The sequence below is a fragment of the Epinephelus lanceolatus genome, chromosome 2 (genome assembly GCF_041903045.1).
Source record: "Epinephelus lanceolatus isolate andai-2023 chromosome 2, ASM4190304v1, whole genome shotgun sequence".
Taxonomy (NCBI): Eukaryota; Metazoa; Chordata; class Actinopteri; order Perciformes; family Serranidae; genus Epinephelus; species Epinephelus lanceolatus.
This window is the reverse complement of record NC_135735.1, coordinates 34,370,642-34,392,226: the sequence shown is the minus strand read 5'-3', so window position 1 is coordinate 34,392,226 and position 21,585 is coordinate 34,370,642. Positions and strand designations below refer to the sequence as shown.

Below are 21,585 nucleotides of genomic sequence, written 5' to 3'. Positions count from 1 at the left end.
ATCCACCACATAGGTCAGACATCTTTACATGACAATAGACAGACAAGCTGACATAGCCATTGGCAGAATTGTTGACTCAACTATAGGCAGACATGTTCCTGAAAGTAGAAGCAGACGTGTTGCAATCTTTCTAAAACTCCCAGGACGAGTGCCTTGCTTGAACCAAAGTGTTAAACCGCTGTTGACCTCTCACCTTTGACTCTGTGAATACCTCAGCCTGTAGAAGGGCCACTACTGAAGAAACAAGGAAAAGGTTTTGTTTTTTTGTTTGTTTTTTTTAATCACACCGTGGTGCTTTCGCCAGCGCAACCATGCAATGAAAACATACCAAAGGAATTTCTGTTGTCCACTTCTACAGATTAAACCAAAGGTCTTTGTTTCTCCTCTCCCCCTGCCCTCCTTTTACCCCTCCATCCCTCCTTCCCCCCCCAAACCTTCCTCGTCTCTCTGCTGTGTGTAGGAAGGCCCAGCACTCTGGCCGTGCATGTCTTTACCAATGTCTCTGAATACCTCATAGTAATAATTCCTTTGAGTTCTGCATTGAGACGTCTATCTGTGAGTAAGGCAGAACTCCACTCGTGTGGCAACTGTTATTGTTACTTCAAAAAGCTGTATGATTATCTATTTTGAAGTTTTGATTTTTGGCAGAAGTGCTCTGTTTCAAGTCACGGAGGACAAGTTTCAGGGTTGATGTATGAAACTTAAGGGATGGAGGGAGAAGCGTATTTTTTATCAGACATTGGGTTATGCCAATATTATGATGGTAGACTATTGCTTTTACAGGGTAAAACCAACTGCTGTGATATTGTGTTCATATTTTCCCTTTTCTCTACTTCTGTGTTGTGACTTTAATTTAATTGCATTTTTGTAATGGTTAACCACTGCTTTAATTTATGCATTTGTAGAAACTCTAGATTTGTATATAGTAGGTTTTTGAAAAGAAAAACAAACAAAAAAGAACAGTTTTATGTTACAGCCTTATTTCCCACGCTTAGATATAAAAAGGAGTAGTTTGTATTCTTCTTCAGCTAAATCCTAGCCGGCATTTCAATGTGTGTTTTAAACACTGCCAGAAACCCAGACAGTTGATTTGCCAACGCAGACAAAGTTATACAGGAGCTACTTTGTTGAACAGCTGGCAAAAAGCAGTGTGTACGTGTGTGTGTTTTTTCTATTCTTTTGACTTTTTAAAAGAACGGTTATTTTATGGGTATTACTGCACATCCAAAGATTTTTAAAACAAACCAAAAATTGGAAAAAAATACGTATAATGTTGAAAAGCACTGGCATTTGTGAGGTAGACTTGTTGAGTTTTAATTTGCCATTCGCACGGGTATAGAATGTAGAAGGCGTAGGGCTACGTAGACAAGCTTACTCTACCATGTGGGGAATCTCCTGTTCAATGTACAATCTGAAGCATTTGAAATGAGGGCTGCAAGTCCCGCTCACTTTGCTGTCTCATGCACAGAGTGAGGTGGAGCGGAGGCTGGGCAGCCGGTCTGCCAGGGGCTGTGCCACGGAGCTGGGTCTGTTTTTATTGCCGTGGCACTGCCGCCTCGCTCCATCTAGTATCTGTTCTTTTGGTACGTACTCGTGTAATGACTATGAGCAAAGTCTAATAAAACTGCAAAGAACCTTACCAAGGAATCAGTGTGTGAATGTGTATAGGGACGATCACCTGCTCAGTTCTTTTTCTGTGTGTGGATGAGTGCGAGTGTGTGTGTGTGTGTTTTCTTGTACTTGCTACAAAGTGAGGACCAAAAAAAGTTTTTAACAACACAGTGAGGACATTTTTGGAAAGTGAGGACATTTTGGCTCGTCCTCACAGGATTAAGATTTGGTTTTAAGGTTCAGGTTAAAATAGGGTTTAGATTAAGGATAGGTTAGGGTAAGGGTTGGGGTTTAGTATTTAACTATGGTGGTTAAGGTTATGGTAAGGGGCTGGGGAGTGTAATATGTCAAAGAGGGTCCTCACAAAGAGTGCAGGGATGTGTGTGTGTGTGTGTGTGTGTGCAACTCAAATGTCAAGTACTGCTGAGGTATGGGAGTTGTTTGTGTGCTCATTTGCATGTGTTTTTTTTAAACTGTGTGTTCGTCCATTGTAAAAATCTGTGTGTACTGCTGGTGTGTATGCATGTGTGTGGCTGATTGGTCCATATCCCAACAGTAAGTTTGACTTCTTCTGGTTGTCGGAGGCTTTACTGTTAGTACTGCTTCCTCTCTGTCATGCAGACAGCACAGTATCAGCATGTTATGCAGTCATTATATCACAGAATGGAGAATGTGAGCATTTTTCAGCAAAGTACAGGTGCTTACATAACAGTTACAAAGGTCTGTGTTAAAGAGGGAATAGATGATGCAGTGTGGATCTGTTTTTCCCCATTTTCACATTTTCTGTTATTTATTTTGTCCATAAGGAGTTCCCATATGATGGGTAGCTTGGCTACAAGTCTCATAACAATACTGCTGCGCCTAAGACAATCATCTGGATCTCTTACGCTGGGGAACTAGTTTCTCACCCGCAGAGGGGTGTCCTCCAGCTATTCATATACAAAGATGCTTGAAGGGTTTTGATAAACAAGCATATTTGTTGTCATTTAGGAATAGATTACAGTAGTAGTTCATCTTGCACTTGCATTTCAGAATGAAATCTCATTGCTCTTGTCAGCCTTGAGCTCTCGTCAACCTTGATCTCTTTCTGTTGACCTCCTTCTCAACTCACAATGCTTCTTCAGTTTTTCAGTGTGTGTGTGTGTGTGTGTGTGTGTGTGTGTGTGTGCGTGCGTGTGTGTGTGAGTGTGTGTGTGTGTGTGTCTGTGTGTATGTGTGTGCTTGTGTGCGCGTGTCTGTGCCAGAGAGGCGATGCTGTCGTTTTACTCTCAGATGTATAACTCCATGTCTCATGACTTGATTTGTCATTGCTGTTTCCCAGGCTTTGCTACTGCTTTCTCAGTGCCGTGCAATATCATCTGTTGTGATTGCTAAGCAAATGAAAAAAAAGGAAAGAAAATTGAGAAGCAAGTGATGATGTCATCCAGCTTTTTTCAGTGTTCAAAATGTTTCAACATTTCTGTAGTCACAAAAAGTAGAAAATAAACTGTTGGTATTTCCAGCTTCTGAATTATGGGTCTGGTTATTATTATTATCTATGTTAGTGTGTGTGTGTGTGTGTGTGTGTTTTGTTTTGTTTTGTTCGGGGTTTTTTTGTCTCAGACAGGCAAATTAAATCAATAATACATCAAATCAGATAAGAAAGTAGAGGAAAAGACAAGCAGGCATGTAAATCTGCATTGAAGAGGAACCTGCATGAGTAGCTCATATGCTGTCAGGGTCAGAGGGTTCATTTGCACTGTGGAGCCCCATCTTCAAAATATATGCAATTGTATTCCTGTAAACAAAGCTTGAATCAGTGTTCTCCCATGACATGTTTTTACTTATACATAGTATATACATTATATTCAGCCGCCTGAAGGAACAGTGTGTAATATTCAGTGGGATTTAGTGGCATCTAGTGGTGAAGATTGAAGACTGCAACCGGCTGAAATGTCTCCCTACTAAAATTTCTTTAGTGTTCAGCAGGTTTTTTATTGGAAGCCATGTTATCTGTAGAGGTCTTTTCCTCTCCAAAAACAAACAGACCAGGTAAATAAAACCATTACAAAATTTAAAAAAAAGTTTCATGTTGAAACTCAGTGTTTCTCCTACACTGTTGGCCACATTATAGATGGGCTGCTAGCCCAGCACCTACTAATGTATGATCACCTTATATCTGATCAAGATATTCAAAAGAATGTCACTCAAAGCTGAATTATCTTTCTCTCCAAAACAAAGGGACCGGGTGATTTAAACCAATAAAAGTGCTTAATAAAGCAGTTTCATGTTAAAAAATCTGTGTTTTTCAATGCTCTCCGCAAGGAAGGGCTGCTGATGCGAAAACACAGATGACCCAATCTAGAACCAGTGTTTGGTTTGTCCATTCTGGGCTACTGTACAAACATGGTGGTGCAACATGATGATCTCTGTGGACAAGGACCTGTCCCCTATGTAGATATAAATGGTTCATTCTAAGGTGACTAAACATGATTCTTATTTACAGGTGATTGTACACTAAAGAAAACATGTCATATTCCATTTCTGCTGTTATATCTCCCTTAATCCTACACACTGAACCTTTAAATCAATCGATAATTATAAACCATAGTATCTTGTAAAGGCCATCAGTAAGTTCTTAACTTTAAATTTTTATTTTATTTTTATATACTTTATTAATCCCCGAGGGGAAATTCAATTTTTCACTCTGTTTGTCAATTACACACAGGTCCGAACACACACATGCACAAACAGGACCTATACATGTACATGCACTAAGTGGAGAGATGTCAGAGTGGGCTGCCCATGACAGGCGCTCTGAGCGGTTGGGGGGTTTAGTGCCTTGCCCAGGGGCACCTCGGCAGTGCCCAGGAGGTGAACTGGCACCTCTCCGGCTACCAGTCCACACTCCATATTTTGGTCCGGACGGGGACTTGAACAGGTGACCCTCCGGTTCCCAACCCAAGTCCCTATGGATGTGAGCTACTGCCGCCCCAATGTGCATGAATAAAATGTGAGTTGTTAAATTGCTAATTTTGCAATAAAATTTTGCAACGTATAACAGTCCATCAGCAATGGTGAATCTATTCGAAATGGCTCAACCTGCAAAAGTAGATTTGTACAGAGCTGTAAAATCCTCACTTTTTCTTAATTTAGCCATCACTTTAAAAACTGTTGTGTCATGTAATTTAGGGTAAACCTCAACCCCCTTACATTGCATTTAATTCATACTATCCAACCTTTAGGATATGGATAGCACCAACAGCAATCGAGCCACCAACTCTGACAGTGCACTCCCATCTAGTAATGTTGCAATAGGTGTATTTAACCATTTGATTTCCTTTAAAATATGTTGTTGTAAATAGTCAAACAGATTTGAATTCCAAATGACAAAATAGTAAAGTAATGTGGCTCTTTAGATAACTTATATGTGAGCACAGTCATGACATCAGCAAAGTAATCTCGATCATTTAAGCCTTAATCATGGATGGATTACCCAACAGGCCTACGAGGCACAAGCCCAGGGACCCAAAGTGTCAGGGGCCCTCCTGGCCTCCACCTACAAAAAGTCACTCAAAGAGAGGACAGGAAGACACTTAAATAACCACCACCAAGAAACATAAAATGACAGCAGAGCAACAGAAACAAATAAATATAGATGCAAAATAGCTGCAAAGAGACAGAAGGAGACTCATAACAACTGCAAAAAGACAAAAAAAACACATAGAGGTGTGTAACAACTACAGAGAGATGCAAAACAACAAAAAGTGGCTAAAATCCTAAAAAGTCTGTGTGTCTTCTTACTCCTATGTAGGAGAGTTGGTGGGGCCTTTTGCATATCTGAGCCCAGGGGCCCAGTGTCTCATAATCTGTCCATGACATTAGTATATTTTGCCATCACTTACACAGAAGCACAAATGAATCAAGCCAAGCTGAGACATCCACACTTCAACCCCTCAGTAATTTCACTGATTTAACTCTGCAACACAACAATAAAACTAAGTAAATAGATTTTTCTGTTTGTTTCCTCTGCCTGTGCTGCTGAACACCATAAATCCTTGTGTTAGTAATCCATCACCCAAAAGCGATAAAGTCAGATTACAAACATTCCATTTGCATGTAAAAAAAAAGAGGAAGGACAGATACATTGGTGAAACAGCATGACTTCTGGCTAAATTTCCAAACGCAGGAAGTTGAACTGAAAGTCTTGATGGTCAAATGCCAAGTCACATATTCAATTTCTCAGTTAAACATTGAGTCAGTGGTAAATCATTGATCCTGATCAAACTGAGCCCCTGGACTGCAGATCCAGTTTCTCTGTGGGCCAATAGTTGGACCAAAATTTTGTTAAACTTGCCATAGAAGCCATGCTACTTTTCTTTTAAGATACAATGACACCAGAGAAGCAATGTAAGATGTCTCAGGTAAAATATGTTCAACAACAATTAGCCTGCTGAATATTGTCAAAAGAAAGATTATACTGTACATAAGACATAAGACAAATTATTGTGCAAGTCTGCCTTCGTGAACAACAATGATATATTTATTTCAGTCATCCACCTCACTTACAACTCTGAAGCTACATAATGCTCAAGAATTTGTTACCAGCTACAAATCAATAAACTACACTGTGGGTGTTTGTGACCTTACTGTGTGTTTGTATATAGGTTTCTCAGCCCTTTAAATGGGTCAAGATGTACTGAATGAAGGCACTGCAGTGCCACATAGATAGAAGGACACTTTCTTATTTATGAATGTACTTGCCTTGAATAAAGATTGAAGAGTCAGTGACCCACGGGAGTCTTAGCACCTGGCAGCATGTCTGTACCCCTTTCACCTCAGGTGCACTCTCATTTGTACAACATTTGGCTTTCAGTCCCTGGAAGTGTAGCCCTTCCTCTGTCCTCTTCTTATGGATAGATAGATAGATAGATAGATAGATAGATAGATAGATAGATAGATAGATAGATAAACAAATCATGTAGTATTTTTTTTTCATTTAATTTGCTGCATTAATAGCAAGCTGCCACTAGATGGGGCTATGACATGGATTTTTCCAAATACAACAACTTTGTTTGCATTTACAAACATTCACAAAACCCACACTAAAATATCATTTAATTCCATTAATATAAGTATTAATCAATTACTCTAATAATTTTGGACAGTGACATCAAAATGTAAAAACACAGACACCTGTATCTCCACATTTTAAATGTGAGCATCAACACTTGAAACAATGTTTGGTTTACTTACACTGAACATTGTGCACTATGGATGCAGATATTAAATCCAAATGAGGTTTACATGAATGCAGACCTTTCAGCTGTACATTGATAATGTCCCCATATCGCTCCAAAATCAGCACAGGTGTTCATGGCTTTCTAGGAGTTGCTGCTGTTTGCTCCAGGATTTACCTTTAAGTGGCATCATCACACTAACTACAGCCCTGGCTGTGTCGCAGGCCTTTGCAGCTTACTGCAAACCACAACTTAAAATGCCAGTTTCCCCTTCTCACACTTTTAAAATAACACACCTCTTTGTTCCAGGTTGGGCTGTGATTGGCTGGTTGTGGAACAAAATTACAGTTTTGGCAGCAGTGCAGCTCGATGTGGCTGATCTTCACAAAGCTGCCTGCTACACACCAAGCATGTCATTTTTAAAATTGGAATGAAAGTTAGTGACGGTGGAGTCTTCCCACCTCAAGGTTCGCAAGGCATTTCAACCACAGAGGGCTGCAGTCACTGCACAGTCACACACTCATTTCAAAAATTAACTAATGTGTACAATATTACATAAAAAGATATGTGACATCAGTTTTATTGTAGACTTCTCCTTTCACTATGAAGCTAATATTAGGTTACTGCCATGTCATGTTAGTCAGTATTGTTGTTAACCATTTATAAACTCACCTAGAAGGTTTTGTAACAATCGAAAAATGGCACTGACACAGTATCTCTAACCCCTAGCCACCACTGACAACCACCCAATCACCCAATCACAACACCCCTTACCCAGCTGTTTCTAAACTAAACACTTTACTTCTCATGTTCAGGATCACAGATTGGCTAGTGGCTTCATAAGACTCATCACAAAATGGAGGAACGACAGGTGTTTTTCTGTCTTACAGACTAACTCTGTAAACTTTGCTCCCATGCCAGATAGGCCACATGCCCATCACTATCTGGTAAATGTTTGGATTGTTATTGTGGACTTAATGACCCTACATTGTCTGGGTCACTTGTGTCTGGTATCAGAGGTAAAGGACAACTCAGTAAATTTAAGATTCAAGACCCTAATTCTTAAAAGAAAACAACAACAACGTTGCCTCCTGTCAAAATAATAGCCTCAGCATTTTTAACCTTTTCAGTAGGCTAATGTATCCAAAATATCATAATAACACTTGTAATTTTTCACCAGGTCAAGAGCATGTGTTCAGCAAACACCAACAACACACAAAGTGCAACTGCAGCTGCCAAACAGATTTGTGAGGCAGATTCTAGTGTCCTCATTTTGGCCTTTGCCTTTGTTCCAAGAGGGTTAAGCAGGGAAAGATTAACACAAAGAGCTCTCCCTCTGTTCTTTTTTATCTATACCAAAATAACAATGGACTAATCCTACATTTCTAAGAGTAGTGAGCAAAACCACTGGTCCTAGATTTATGTGATTTTTCCCACTTTAATTCCACATGTTAAAGTTTACTTTTACATTTAAAAAATAGCTTTTTTCATAATTTTAATGATCACTTTACCATGATTATTGTTGGGTGATAGTGGTAGTTCAGGGTTTTAATTCTCATTTGGTGTTTTCCATATATCTGGCATTTGCCACAACATCACCTTTGACCTAATTTTAGATCTTGTGTATAACTTTTCTGTCTCAATAGTGGCCTGCCATGGTTTGAATGTTTGTTTTTGTAACTTAAACCCATAGCTTTTTTTCTGTTTATTATTGCAACTATAGAAAATACAAGCTACAGCTCTCTTTTGTTTGACAACATAACAAGGGACACGTGTAGGGCAGGTTGTTTCCGTGAAGTATACACAAACAAAAACACTCCTTGGTTTCAGAAGTCAAGATTGAAAAGCTCCCAGGAACTCCTCTAGGCTTTTACAAGTCTCTTAGCCACTTAAGACATTGTGCAACATATGACTGCATCACCTTAAACACACGATCTTTGGCACCATACACGCCAAGCAAGCCAGAACAAAATGTTCACGACGGAAAAAAACGAACCCTCATGTGCGCACGTGAACGCGCATCGAATTCCACTGACCAATCAGCTTACAGAGCCCATCTCTTGTTTGTCCCCACTCACACGTCCATTGTCAGTAGTATTGCACAATTGTGAAGAAATATATTCAGGTCGTGGGTTTTATTTTTAAACCTGTGCTCCTCGCACACAGCGCGTCTCCCTCATAAGTTTTGGTACCTCTTCTAACTTTGCGGTTGCTATGGCTGCGAGTTCATGCGAGGCTGGCAGAGAGGGAAGTGACGACTGGGGCTGTTGTTGGGACACGTGACTGGAGCTGCACTGATCTGTTTTGACAAGCAGTGGGGAGGGAAGTGAGGAGGGGAGGCAGACTGTAAGCATCACGACTAGGAGGACTCACTGTTCCTTTCATCTGCATTTCGTCTGAATAATATCAATGTCGAGCCAGTCTTGTAGTTTTAGCAGTCTGCTGGCATGTCAACGGTAAAATAACGTCCGTTGCTGCCGAGTAAACGCTCGCGCAAAACGTCGCCGTCGTTTACGAAGCGTTGGAGTGAGAGTCTGGCTATTTGTTGTCGGTTTGAAAAGTTTTAATGAAGAACGCGAAGGAAGTCAGCACAGGTGGCGTTTCTAACGTTAAATAGATGGCGACGCTTGGAAGGCTGTGGGTGGACAGAAAGTGGACCATATCAGTCTGATATCACTGGTTAGCATTTCGTGAGAAGAATGATACGCTGAATATGTTCGTGTCGTAGCAGAAAAATACCGAGACCGTCCGTCATCGGTGTTTGCAGCCGAGCTGAGGCTACCTGCGCTACATTGGGGGTTGGGATGTTTTGGGAGGTCGTCGTCGCCAGTAGACGCTTAACCGAACAGTGACGGTTAAGTTAGTTAGTTGTGTTTGCTGTCGAGCTAACAGTGCTGAGTTAGCAACCCCCCTGTTTTGGCAGAGAGTCGTTGCGAGGAGCCAGTGTTACAGGAGAGGGGGACACTGAAATGCATCGCGACGTAACTATGGTTCAGGTGGTGGAATTTGAGACGAGTAGCCAGCTAGCTAGTTAAATTACTAGTAGTCAGATTGGTTACTCGCTAGCAAGGGGATTGACAACTCCATTACCTACCGCTAACTGTAACCGGCTATCAGCTGTCTTTGTGTTAGTCAGTCGGACAATATAGTGCGACTCGATGGAAGCGTACAGTAGCATGCTAACAAAGCAATGCTTTGTTGTTGGATAGGGGGCAGCTGGCACCAACACACAGGCTTCACAGCTGATATTATTGCTTAGCTAATACAGCAGGTCTCAGTCACAGAGGGTTTGGGGGGTCCAGACACCGTTGTGTTGCTGTCAAGGCTGTGTGTGAGAGAAAAAAGAGACGGCTGAGAAGACCCTGCAAGAGACCCTGAAGGCAACCTGATGACACTGGACAACATGAAGTCGGAGCGAGGTATGTGGAGCAACACAAGCACGCATTTTGTTTACATATTTGTACACAGACACATGTAGAGTGGACTTGATGGTCAGTGTGTGGGCAAGCTGTGCCTTTCCAGCTTTAGTGGACTGACTGTACCCATTCCCCTCAGAGAAAAATCAGGCCAGGGAATTATGTAACAGCTGGTCATCCTGGTCACTGGTTATGTGAATTAACAAAGCCTGACCCAAGTCAATAAGGACGTGCATATACAACAACACATTTGCTGCTCCAGTTTTGGATGCTGGCACGAATGTCAGCTGTTTCCTTTCCCCCATCTCCACCGCATCAACATATAACCTGCAAGATCCTCTCGTGCCAAATGCTATTCCCTTTTTCCAGTAGCTCTTGTTTTGACAGTCTCTTGCACGGGGCTGCTGCAAAATGTTCTTGACACCCACCCTGTTGTGGAAATCAGGCTCCTGCCGTATGCCTTGCAACCTGTTTACATGTCGCTGTATCTGCAGCAAGAGGTAAAACAGGGACAGAGAGGACACCCTTGTTTGTTTCAATGTGATTATGCTAATTTTATTAGTGCATTAATTTGTAAAGGGTAACTCAGTACCGTAATCCATGCCCTGACACAGTTATCATAAGGTGTTGTATAAACACACTCATTGTATAAGATAAATCATTCACTTCATGATTGATTGTATACTGTTGTTCGTGATCCAGGGTTAACAGCACCATACTTGGAAGCAGTGGAGGGACACTGTTCTCAGTCATGATGAGATTAGCTGCAGTCAATCAGGGATAGTCTGTGTTTTTGCATAGGTTATGAAACTGCAGTCAGGCTGCTGACTGGCCTGAGTGGGATCTTCCTTTAGAACACAATATGGTGGTAATGGGACTCCACAACACACACAGTAAACATGAGCCCTATATGGGCCTAGATGTTTAACCCTAGCCTTGCCTTGACTGTGCGATCTGAAGCCTTTATATAGAAGCACTGACCCAGACATCTGTGTGATGTGACTGGCCTGGGTAAAGGGCACACTACCTGACACTGTACAGTGTAATTATAGCCTAATAATGCAGAACAGCGTGCCGGGTCACCCGTGAATAGCACTGCTGCTGACGTATGTTCTAGTATTGGTTGGGATAATGGCTCTCAAATTGGGGATATTGAGAGGATTTACAAACAAATACTCAGTGTATCTGCCTTATATCAGCCAAAAAGACTGAAAACTGTTGGTCTAAGGCACATTACTACAGCAAGTCTGTTCTTCACACTTCATGGATTGTCACCATGTCAGGTTGGCTCACTCACTGTCACGTTCTAATTATGAAAGCTTGTGCCAGTAGAAGCTGCTCCACAGCAGTAGCTCCCTGTTTGACTGGCAGACATGATGGGGCTATTGTTATTTGGCACATACTGTATCGTTCCTGTGGTGGAGATACCAGATTGCTTATAGCCCACACGCCTTCCTTATTTTGCCTCTCTCCTCTCCTTGCTCGCAGAGAAAAGGGCCTGCAGTGGTGAGAGAGGCTGTTTACTCAGTAGCCTGGGCCACAGCGAAGTCAAGTTGAGAGCAAAGCAGGCAGTTTCTCTGCTCTGATGTTAGATTGAGGGTTGGAGAAACCAGCTATATTAAGTTTGAAGGGGTGACCTGAACAAGTCCAGACATGTCCATCTAACAATAACTGTCCTGCAACAAGCAGTCATGGGCTGTGACCTCCTGAGTCAGGTTGGTGTGAAAAGTCAAGCCAAGGCTTTGGGTGGGGGATGAGGTAGATTCAGCACCCTGCTATACCTTGGCTCTCGCTCCACCTTTAGCACCTTGAGGTGGGACTGTGAGAACTGGTGATGCTCAAATCCAACATAGTAAATCCATATCTGTGCTGATGTTGATCTTAATAAACAGATCTCATATCAGGCAAATGTGACCAATCTTAAATAAGTTTCTTAGTCAGTGCTGTAAAAACAATTTTATAAAACTTACAGAAAACATGATTTTAAAAACAATATGTGTAATAATGATGTTTGTGTATCAGAATTGGTATCCAATGAAAAGAACATAAAAGTCTAGAAGTCTCCAGATACCTGAGTTCCTGATGGAAACAAAGAATTTAGACTTTAGATCCGCAGATCAGCATCTTCATCTTTATGCACCATCTCTTTGTGAGTCATGCTTTTGTTGTAAAGGGAGTAGGCTTGTCACGGCAGTCGGTGTTACTGGTGTTACACCATATTCAGGCATACACTGATTACACATGTATTACATCACTTGGCCACCATTCCCACCATTGTTGCACTTTTTTGGTGAAAGTAAACCCATTTAGTTCTTTTTCACATATACATTCATCAAAAACAAAAAAACCTTGAATTTTTAAAACACTTGGCGTGTTATCAGTACAAAGTCAGCCGATGGACGCCAAAATTATGAACTGAAACCGTACAACAGTAGCAGCAGAGTCGCAGCAAAAAGCTCTGCCAGAATTAAGCCGACACCTTCTGCGCCAGGTAATATTCATGAACTCATGCTACCGAGATGACTACAACCTCAATGTTCAGGAGACCAAGAGGGTGATCAAAGAAGACATGGTCATCCTAAAGCAGAGAGCGTGCCCTGTGAGAGAAGAGGCAGATGAAGGTGAGGGGGAAGCCGCTAAACAGCCCGAGCCACAGCCTAATAGAAGAAAACAAAACAAAAACAGGTGCTGCCACAACCACACCAACTGTTAACTGCTCTCTTATATTCAGAGCATGTGAGGATCTAAAGATATAACATTAAAGATTAAAGTAAGCACTCTACATATATTAAAGGAGCAGTGTGTAGGATTTAGTGGCATCTAGAGTAGAGGATTTGCAGATTGCCACCAGCTGAAATGTCTCCTGTGTGCCAACCATACACTCCCAGTTAGTATGTCTCAAGTGTTCATTCTAAAGTAGGCTTTTACCAGTAGCCGAATTATCTGTAGAGGACTCTTCCTCTCCAAAACAATAAAGCAGTTTCATATTCAAAATCAGTGTTTCTTTGGCGCTGTTTGGCTCGTCGCAGACTGGTCGCTAGCCTAGCACCTTTTTCTCTGGTAACATAAGATCCAGACATTCAGGAGGTTTTTATCATGAACTGAAATATCCGCAGAGGTGTCTTCCTCTCCAAAATAAATGGACCCAATGATTTAAACTGATAAATACACAAAATAAAGCAGTTTTATTTTAAAAATCAGCATTTACCTAACGCTGTTCGCAGAGGGGCTGCTAACTACCGGGGCCGTATGATCTGTTCTGGGCTACAGTAGAAACATGGCGGTGCAATATGACGAATATCTTTTTTTTGTAAAATGTCCGGTGTAATCCATAACACCATTGTTGTCACATGTTATTAACCAGTGGGAAAATCTCCTCACCGTGGCATCCCAGAAAGGTTGAAGAGAAGCACTTGTGTTCTGCTCAGGGGCCTAACCAGAGTCATCTGCCCCCCTTTGTTTCTCTGTGAGTTTAGCTGTGACTCAGGATGGCGTGTGTGTGTGAGTGAGTGCATGCGGGTGTGAGGAGAGAGTGAGTGTAGCAGTGAGTACACAAAGCGATCGCTATTGGCCCTAATAAGTGCTGTACCGTTGAACCATGTGGCGCAACTGACAGCTTTTACAGGTCCCATAAAGAGCAGCAATGGAATACTCGGGACCTGTTTACACCAGCAGGGTAAAACATGGCCCGTTGGATCGGGTTTCAAACTGTTTCAGCTGAAGTGTGGTTAAGCTGTGTTTTATTTGTGTCCTTAAAGACATGATTTTGTTTTTGTGCTCATGTCTCCATGCGTAGAAGGGCAATGTTTGATTCTAAAACCACAGTGGAATTGTTTACATTGTAAAAATAGGCTGTTTTTGCTCAGCTGCGGTTCTCTTTACAACCAAACCACTGAAGGGAAATTACAAATAAGAAAGACTTTACATTTGATTGTGATATGAGGTCACATGGGGAAATGTATGAGCAAAGAGCTGAGGATGGTGACAGAGTGCTTCCTCCTTTTATGCCCTCAACCACAGCTCTCCTTCTCTCCCCCTTTCAGACACACATTAGACAACAGAGAGATGACCTCAGAGCTAGTCATCTTGGAGAGACTCAGTCAGCTGGCAAGCCTCAGCGCTGGGCTCCTCCTGTCTGTAATGTTATTCGGTGTGTTTGTGTGGTGGCGCTTCCTGTTTGGAGTCATTAGTCCTTTAAGGGGGAGTTGAATACAAGTCCACCACACCACCCGCCCTCACCCAACTTACTCCACTGCCTGCCTTCTGCCGCGCACTCAGCCAGATTACAGCTGCCCTGAGATGTCCCAGCCACATGCCAGCGGATCAGAGTATACACTCTCACTGACAAGAGATCCAGATAACCCAGAGCGACATACACTCTTGTCCTGTACAGCACCTGTCTAGTCCTGTGTTGTCTTTGCCTCCTCCTCCTCGGCAGTGATTTACCCCGTAGCAGGAGGTAGCCATAACAGGTGCTCTCCTCTTTTTTACTCCTCTCACACAGTTGGAGTCCATCTGTATAATTTTTCCCCTTTCTTGTTTCACTCATTTATTTACCGAGTCTCTGTTCTCAAGGATTTCAACTACAGCAAAACTAGCACTCGTTTGTGGTACTGTATTTTTTTTATTCCAAAACACATCCTGTCATTTGTCATTACTTATTATTCCATGTATGATAGTTGGAAACTAAACACAACAGAAACAAACACATTGAAAACCATGACTTTGTATTTATTTTTTTCACTTAAAGATATTCCTGTTTACTTATACGCAATCTTACATTAGGTATTCATTTAATCAGCTAGTTCAAGTCAACATAAGTGTTTCACCGTATTGCCTTTTCATTACAACACCAATGCCATTTGCTGACCCAGCTGCACTGAACATGGATATTGGACTCACCATTGTACAGCGAGATTCAGAGCTGCCTTTCGCAATGAATACCAATACAGGGTAGGCATTCAGCTGTGAATTACTCTCCAAGCCCACCCGGAGTAATCAGCCTAAATCAATGCTGTTGTGACAGGTTTGACTGTAAGTAGCCTAGCCTCGCCCGGCCGCAATATGGGATTGGCCGCCCAGTCCTCCCAGTCCAGCAATGTTCTTACATAATGCTGGGACATTTTTATTTTAACACACCAACCCTTTACACAAGGGCACTGTTGCCCTCTACGGATATATATATAGCCTAGGCTAATGCCTGGAGTCACTAAAGTCATATTGAGCTGTATCCACACAAACACACAGAGACGTAAAAGCAGGTGTACATGTTTAGTCCAGCTACTCCGTATTAAGTGTTAACAAGCTGTACGGACGCACATAAATACACCATCCAGACTTAGTGCTGGACTGGCGAAAGCTGAAAGTAGCAGCATGGGTCGTATTTCTGCTGCCAGGGTGCCACTGAGCCAGTGATGTCATCGCCTGTGTGTTCGTCACATCCTCCTGCCCCCGTGGCTCCTCATAGCCAACCAGCAGCCAGCTCTGCTGGAACAGGAAGAGCCATCTGGACCTGGTGGTTTTCTCCTGGTAGGGGTGGTGTTGTGGTGGGGACAATGTCCATTTTTTGTGTCTTTTTATGTCTGTTTTTAGCTTATTTAGTTTGTCTTCGGTTATACATTTGTGTCTCTTCTTCCAGGTATCAATCTGGGACCTGAAGAGTAGCTAAAATGTTATGAGGCTATGAGTTTCTTCATTTTTCATATACACATCAAGATTAATGTTGAACACACTCAAGATGGTTTTAGTAAAATATGCTGCTTATTGCTTGTTATGTCAACAAAGTAGCTGAAACTCAATAACACGTAGTGTAATATATTCCTGGTGCCCTCTATACAGCATTATTCCTTTTACTCTACTATTAATCCCTGGTGTGACATAAGTAGATCAGTGCAAGTTCTGCCTTATTCCAAAATCACATACCAAAAAAAAACAGCAACATCCAAGCACTCGCCTGGCATGAATGTTCGAAACATTTCTTTGACATGCTTTCACCATGTTTGTTATTTTTGTAACCGAGAAACCAAAATGACAGCTTCTTTTTACGCTCAGCCGTGTTTACGCGGGAGTATGTTTAGGGGATGTGTGATTATTTTAGTTATCCCTGCTAGATTTGTAAGGAGAGAAGACCTTGCACAGGCAATTTTGTTGTCCTCTCTGACCTTGTAGTGAATCAACGTTCCCACTCCTTGCTCCAGTGGTCCTCTTTTACTTATCCTACGGTATCTTCCTCTCCCCTCCTCTCTTTTTCTCTCCTGTCCTCTGAGTCACGTCGCATAGACTTTGGCTACTGTAACACCTCAGCACTTAACACCTTCACCACCACTATCTGCTGATAATATCTCGACAAAAAGCATATTGGCAGAAATAGAGCTAGGTTGACTTACTATCTGAGACACAAGAATTAAATAGGTGATAGTTGGGTTTGACAGATTTATACTGATTGCTGGATGAAGACATGAAAAACATGAAGCTCTCATTAGTGTTCATGGAGCACAACAGTAACAGAGTTCCATTTAAATTAATGAGTAAATAAAGAAATGAGTGCCTTGTCAGTCACTGAGTTAAAGTCTACTTTGACGGACAGCCTAGATTGTCTCTGAGGAGGGTTGACTCCTTTGTAGCTTTTAAGGTCTGTTACCAGACACCAGACATCTTCGGTTGCAAAGTGTATTATGCAAGCCAGCGCTTAAAATCAGGTTCATACACGAGACTGACACATAACACACATCAACGGTTTCTGTGTTCCCATCATGCTGCTGACAATGCGCTGTTGTGGTGTAGTACTAAAAGATCATAATGAATTATTAAGAGTTCAATGTCTGCAGACAGCATGAAGATAGAACAAGAAAATAAGAGAAAGTTTGGATGAAGAATCCAAGACGTGGTGTCTATGACTTTTAAATTAGTGTATTCACAGTGGGGGTTTTCAGTGTTTCTGATTAATTAAGAAAAATCTGATATCAACCAGTTGCTCTTGGCGGAGCGATGACTGATCTAACTCTAATGTGAACTATTCCTTTTAGGTAATAGAATCATGGTTACACGTACACGAACTCCCAGTCTCTTCACTGAGAGTACCTCAGGGGCTCATTGTGGAGGCGTTAAGCACATTGTTTATTAACAAGAGTGTGAGGTTAAGTTAATTTGAGACTCATCACACCTATCCCCTTTCCTTTTCTCCATTGTCTCATCTCATCACTTTCAGGCCAACAACCGGCCTCAATATCGAGTGAGGCGAGTCCTCCATCACCTCCAGTATTGCTTCATCCTCGCAGCAAACCAGCTGACAGTCAGTCGCTCCTGTTTGACTGGGTTAATGTTCTTCAGATGAGTCTCAGTGGTTAGGTTTTTGTTTGTTTTATGTGGAAACGTGCTATTAATAAATGTTGGGCTAAGGAGTCGCAACTTTGAGTTCAACAAGTCCTGACAAAAGAAGGCTCTAAAATGATAAGTACATGAGGTATAATGTACTAATGAACGACGAGAGGCACCCAAAAGGAGAGGAGAACAAAAGCTGTTTGATGGCGTTCTGTGGCAGATTAATCATTAAATACGGCTTTACAGTGAGAAAGGTGAGGGCTTTTTTTCCTTGCCACGTCAAGACTTTGGCCTTTATCTTCTCTGTCCCGAGCGGTTAATTCCAGTCACCAACCACCTCGATCTGCCTGTGACACAACTGACACAGTTTTCGTGTGGGCCTTGGAGCTACACCGCTCGGGTTGCTCAATTCAGACTCTCCTTTCCAGAAATTGGCATCAGCAGCACAGGAGAGGTCAAATGCCTGTGCATTCATGTTGGCTTTGGTTACAGGGAGACGCTGGTGTGTCCTACTGCCCTAGTGTCATGTAGATACCAGCAGTCAACTTGCTGAAATTGAAACTGCTATAGTAAAGATTTAGTGTCAGATGTTGCCATTCTAGGAGATAGGCATTGGTGAAGGAGACCCCATCTGCACATGCTTAAATTAAGTGGCCTACAGAGTGAAAAATGAGTAGCACGTTTCCAGAGCATTACTGTGGAGAATGACATTGATATCTTTAAATTAATAATATCAAAGAATTTTATTTAAATAAAGGTCTGTTAAATCAATATCTACTGCCACATAAGGTAAGACAATGGTGACAGACCCTATGGCCAACTGGTGAAATTCCTTGCATTTGCAGTATTACAAACTATGGCGAAATTCCCGGGAAAATTGCAAGGTGTTGGCAGTTAGTCATGCCGTTTCATCACCTATCAGTGGTTTGTCCACCAGAGAGGTTAGGCAGAGCTAGCGCAACAGACTCTACTGTATATTCAAATAACTTGTTTATAAATTGGTGTAATGTTTTTTTTTTCCCAGTCTTTGCCAGCGTTGCAAGTAAATGGTTACTACTAATACTACTACACCCGAAGAAACAAAGAACTGAATAATGATGTCACACAGGCAACACAGTTTTGATCTCTGGGAAGTGAGATCTAGCCTCGTAAGACTATCCTGACGACGTGAGCTCATTATTCTGTTTCGCTCTTTCTATCAGTCTGACCCCACTGTTGCCCCAAACACTTTAAGTGGGTGGTAGAACTCACCTTGACAGTCAGACTCCTTCAGCCGATTACTGTACCACCAACAGAGCCAGTTGATAAATCAAGATTTTGCCAAAGCCAGTGCCAAAGCGTCTTTTCCGCTCTGCGAGTACATACTCATTCTTGTTTAATTGATGTTATTGACTCTATTTCTGCAATAACTTCACTTATTGCTTTGTTTACTCTACTAGTGAGCGGGAGCTGTGTTACTGTTCTGCAAGTTGCGGCGTGGTTTTTACGGCACCAGTTACAACAGAGTCCCTGTTTGGCTGCTTACATTGTCAACTACAGTGTGGAACCCTGATTGGCCCCAATTGGATTTTAATTTCTGAAGTGTGTCAGGGCCAAACTGATACCGAGAGCGAAAGAAAATGTTGAGGTCATGTCATCAGAATGGTTTTACCAGGCTAAGTGAGAACCAAAGACACACCTGCAGTTACTGCTGTTTGCCAGAGGTGCCGCCAAAGAGAATGAAAAAACATTTTCGTTCTTCTGAAGAAATCTTGATATTGTTTTCACCCATGTATAATCATTACTACATACTGGAACCTAAGATGGCGTCTATTCAGTCCAGCAGAACTGCTTGCATAGCAAATATGCCAAAAAAGTTTCTACCCTCCAGGTTTACTTCAGCAGTATGTGGCCCACTGAATATGCGCAGTAGTGTTTCTCCCACTGACCCCGACTGAGTTCCCACTCGGCTCACAGACTTTACATTGTGATGATATCACAGATTTTTAAATAGCTTTTCTTGGCTCAAGGAAAGTTTTACATATATAAAACCTAATGGAGGTTGCTGTTTGTTGTTCAATGTATACAGGAAACAGTTTTACAGATGTCTCTTTTACAGTAGTGTTCTATGGGGAAAATGCTTTTTGGGCCACAGGCAATTTTTTTTTAATGATGCAATACTGCAAATGGCCACTGGGGGAAATTGGAAGCAAGACTGAGCTGGATTCCTGGGGGCCTGTTTTCATCTTCTTGCCAATGCACCTGATATTGTGATGTGCATTTACTGCTTTGTGGCATTTCTCTCAAATGAAAAAGTGTTAGGGTGTTTAAGTGTAAAGAAAAACTGTTGTGAAGGCTTTACTAGGCAGGACTGCGTGATTGTCCACTCTTCTGGGGCTTAGTAATTCCCACTTAGCCCACCTTGATCAGTATTACTGTACTCACTCCACTCCACGTTACGTAACAGGTTTTAATCAGACAATGAGTCTGCAAAGGACCACTACTACCCAGATAACAGGGGCTTAGGGGGCCCTAGCTACAGCATGTGCAAGTAAGGTCATAAAGGCAACTATGGAGGACACAACAAACCTTAGGTCACTGCGTCTGAGGATCATTTTTCTGGCATTTCAGAAAAGATGAGAGGTGTGATTAGGAGAGAGAGAGTTGTGATGAACAGTTATGAAAAAGTAAATGTCACACATGGTAGCCACTTAAGTCCCCTTTAGCCATAAGTATGCCTACCTCATTGAGTATTCATGGGTCTTTTTTTTAATCTCTTGAAAGTTTACAGCACATATAATTTTCAGCCTCACTCTGCTTGACATTTTCTCAGCCTAATGCATTCAAACCTGGAAGCTGCCCAGTGCAACCAGTCTCCCTCCTTTAGCCACCAAGTAACTCATCTGAATAATAGGGGCTTTAAGTACCTTACTCAAGGACTTCAGTTGCTATGGTTGTTCAAGACAGAGAGAGCATACTGTATCTCATTACAAACCTAGAATGTCTCAGCAGGTTTTAAGTTGCACCTTTGTGGTCGGAGGGTATTCAGGTTTTCTTGATTCAAATGCTTTAGCAGCTGATATTACCAACCTTTATCCAGCCTGGTTAAGGGTGTGTGTGTCTCACTCAGATCAGCTGGCATAGTGCGTAGCTGCAATGAAATCCTGCAGGCTCCTGGCACTCCTTCAACCATGGTTACCTAACCATAATAGGCCACCATTGTTACTGGTGCTTTCATCATATAGTACTGACCTAATACTGTAAGAAAGCTGAATAACACAAGTGATTTAAAGGGGTTTGTGTAAGTGAACTTGTTTACTGCAGTAAGTATGTGTTTTAACTAGATATACAACTATATTAAAATATATGTTTGACTACCATGTACAAAAACACAGGAATTTATCTATGGCAGTTTTACCCGCCAGAAAGGTGTATGGAAAGGGGAGACGAGAACAACCAAGTCAATCAAGGTGTAATTGACAGACATAGCATATAGGTGCTCTCTTATATCAGGACTCATCAGCTGAGATGAGTTTGTCTCTGAAGTGCTTAGCGCCTCATAATGAACAGTTTTTTCCAGAGGCTCAGAGCCTATTTACCACGTGACTCGACTAGTATGCAAGTTGCTCTGGTTCTAAACAACAGCTTTCTTTATGGCTGACAATGATGGGTGTGAGAGAGAGGGCAAGGTGGTGTGTCAGTCTGGGTCGAGTGCGTGTTTGTTTGTTGGCAGTGGGAGAATAATAGCAGCTGAGTTCACGAAACAGAGGAAGGGTTCTCCTCAGATGGAACTGTACGAACGCCTCTCAGCCAATCAGGGCCTGTTGCTACGTGTGCCGTGAATCTGCCCCTTTGTGTTGCAGGGTGGGAGAGGGACACACACACACACACACACACACACACACACCATGTATCCACAGTCCGAAGATTTGAAGAAACGTTTTAGTTAATTAAGTTAGAAGAAACTGGAAAAGTTTTGAGAAAGGTAAGACTATTAGACTAACACATGAAATTGGAAACTTTGATCACAGCAAAACTTC

General features: G+C 42.0%; 1 protein-coding gene across 1 annotated transcript in view; it reads left to right on the top strand.

Annotated features, from left to right (window-relative positions):
* The first annotated feature begins 8,958 nt into the window (after positions 1–8,958).
* atosa (atos homolog A) overlaps positions 8,959–21,585 on the top strand; it is a 36,724-nt gene continuing 24,097 nt past the window's right edge. Inside the window, exon 1 of the mRNA XM_033621645.2 lies at positions 8,959–10,249. Within this exon, the coding sequence (XP_033477536.2) occupies positions 10,219–10,249 (31 nt within the window). The 5' untranslated portion in view covers positions 8,959–10,218. The remainder of the gene's footprint in view (positions 10,250–21,585) is intronic.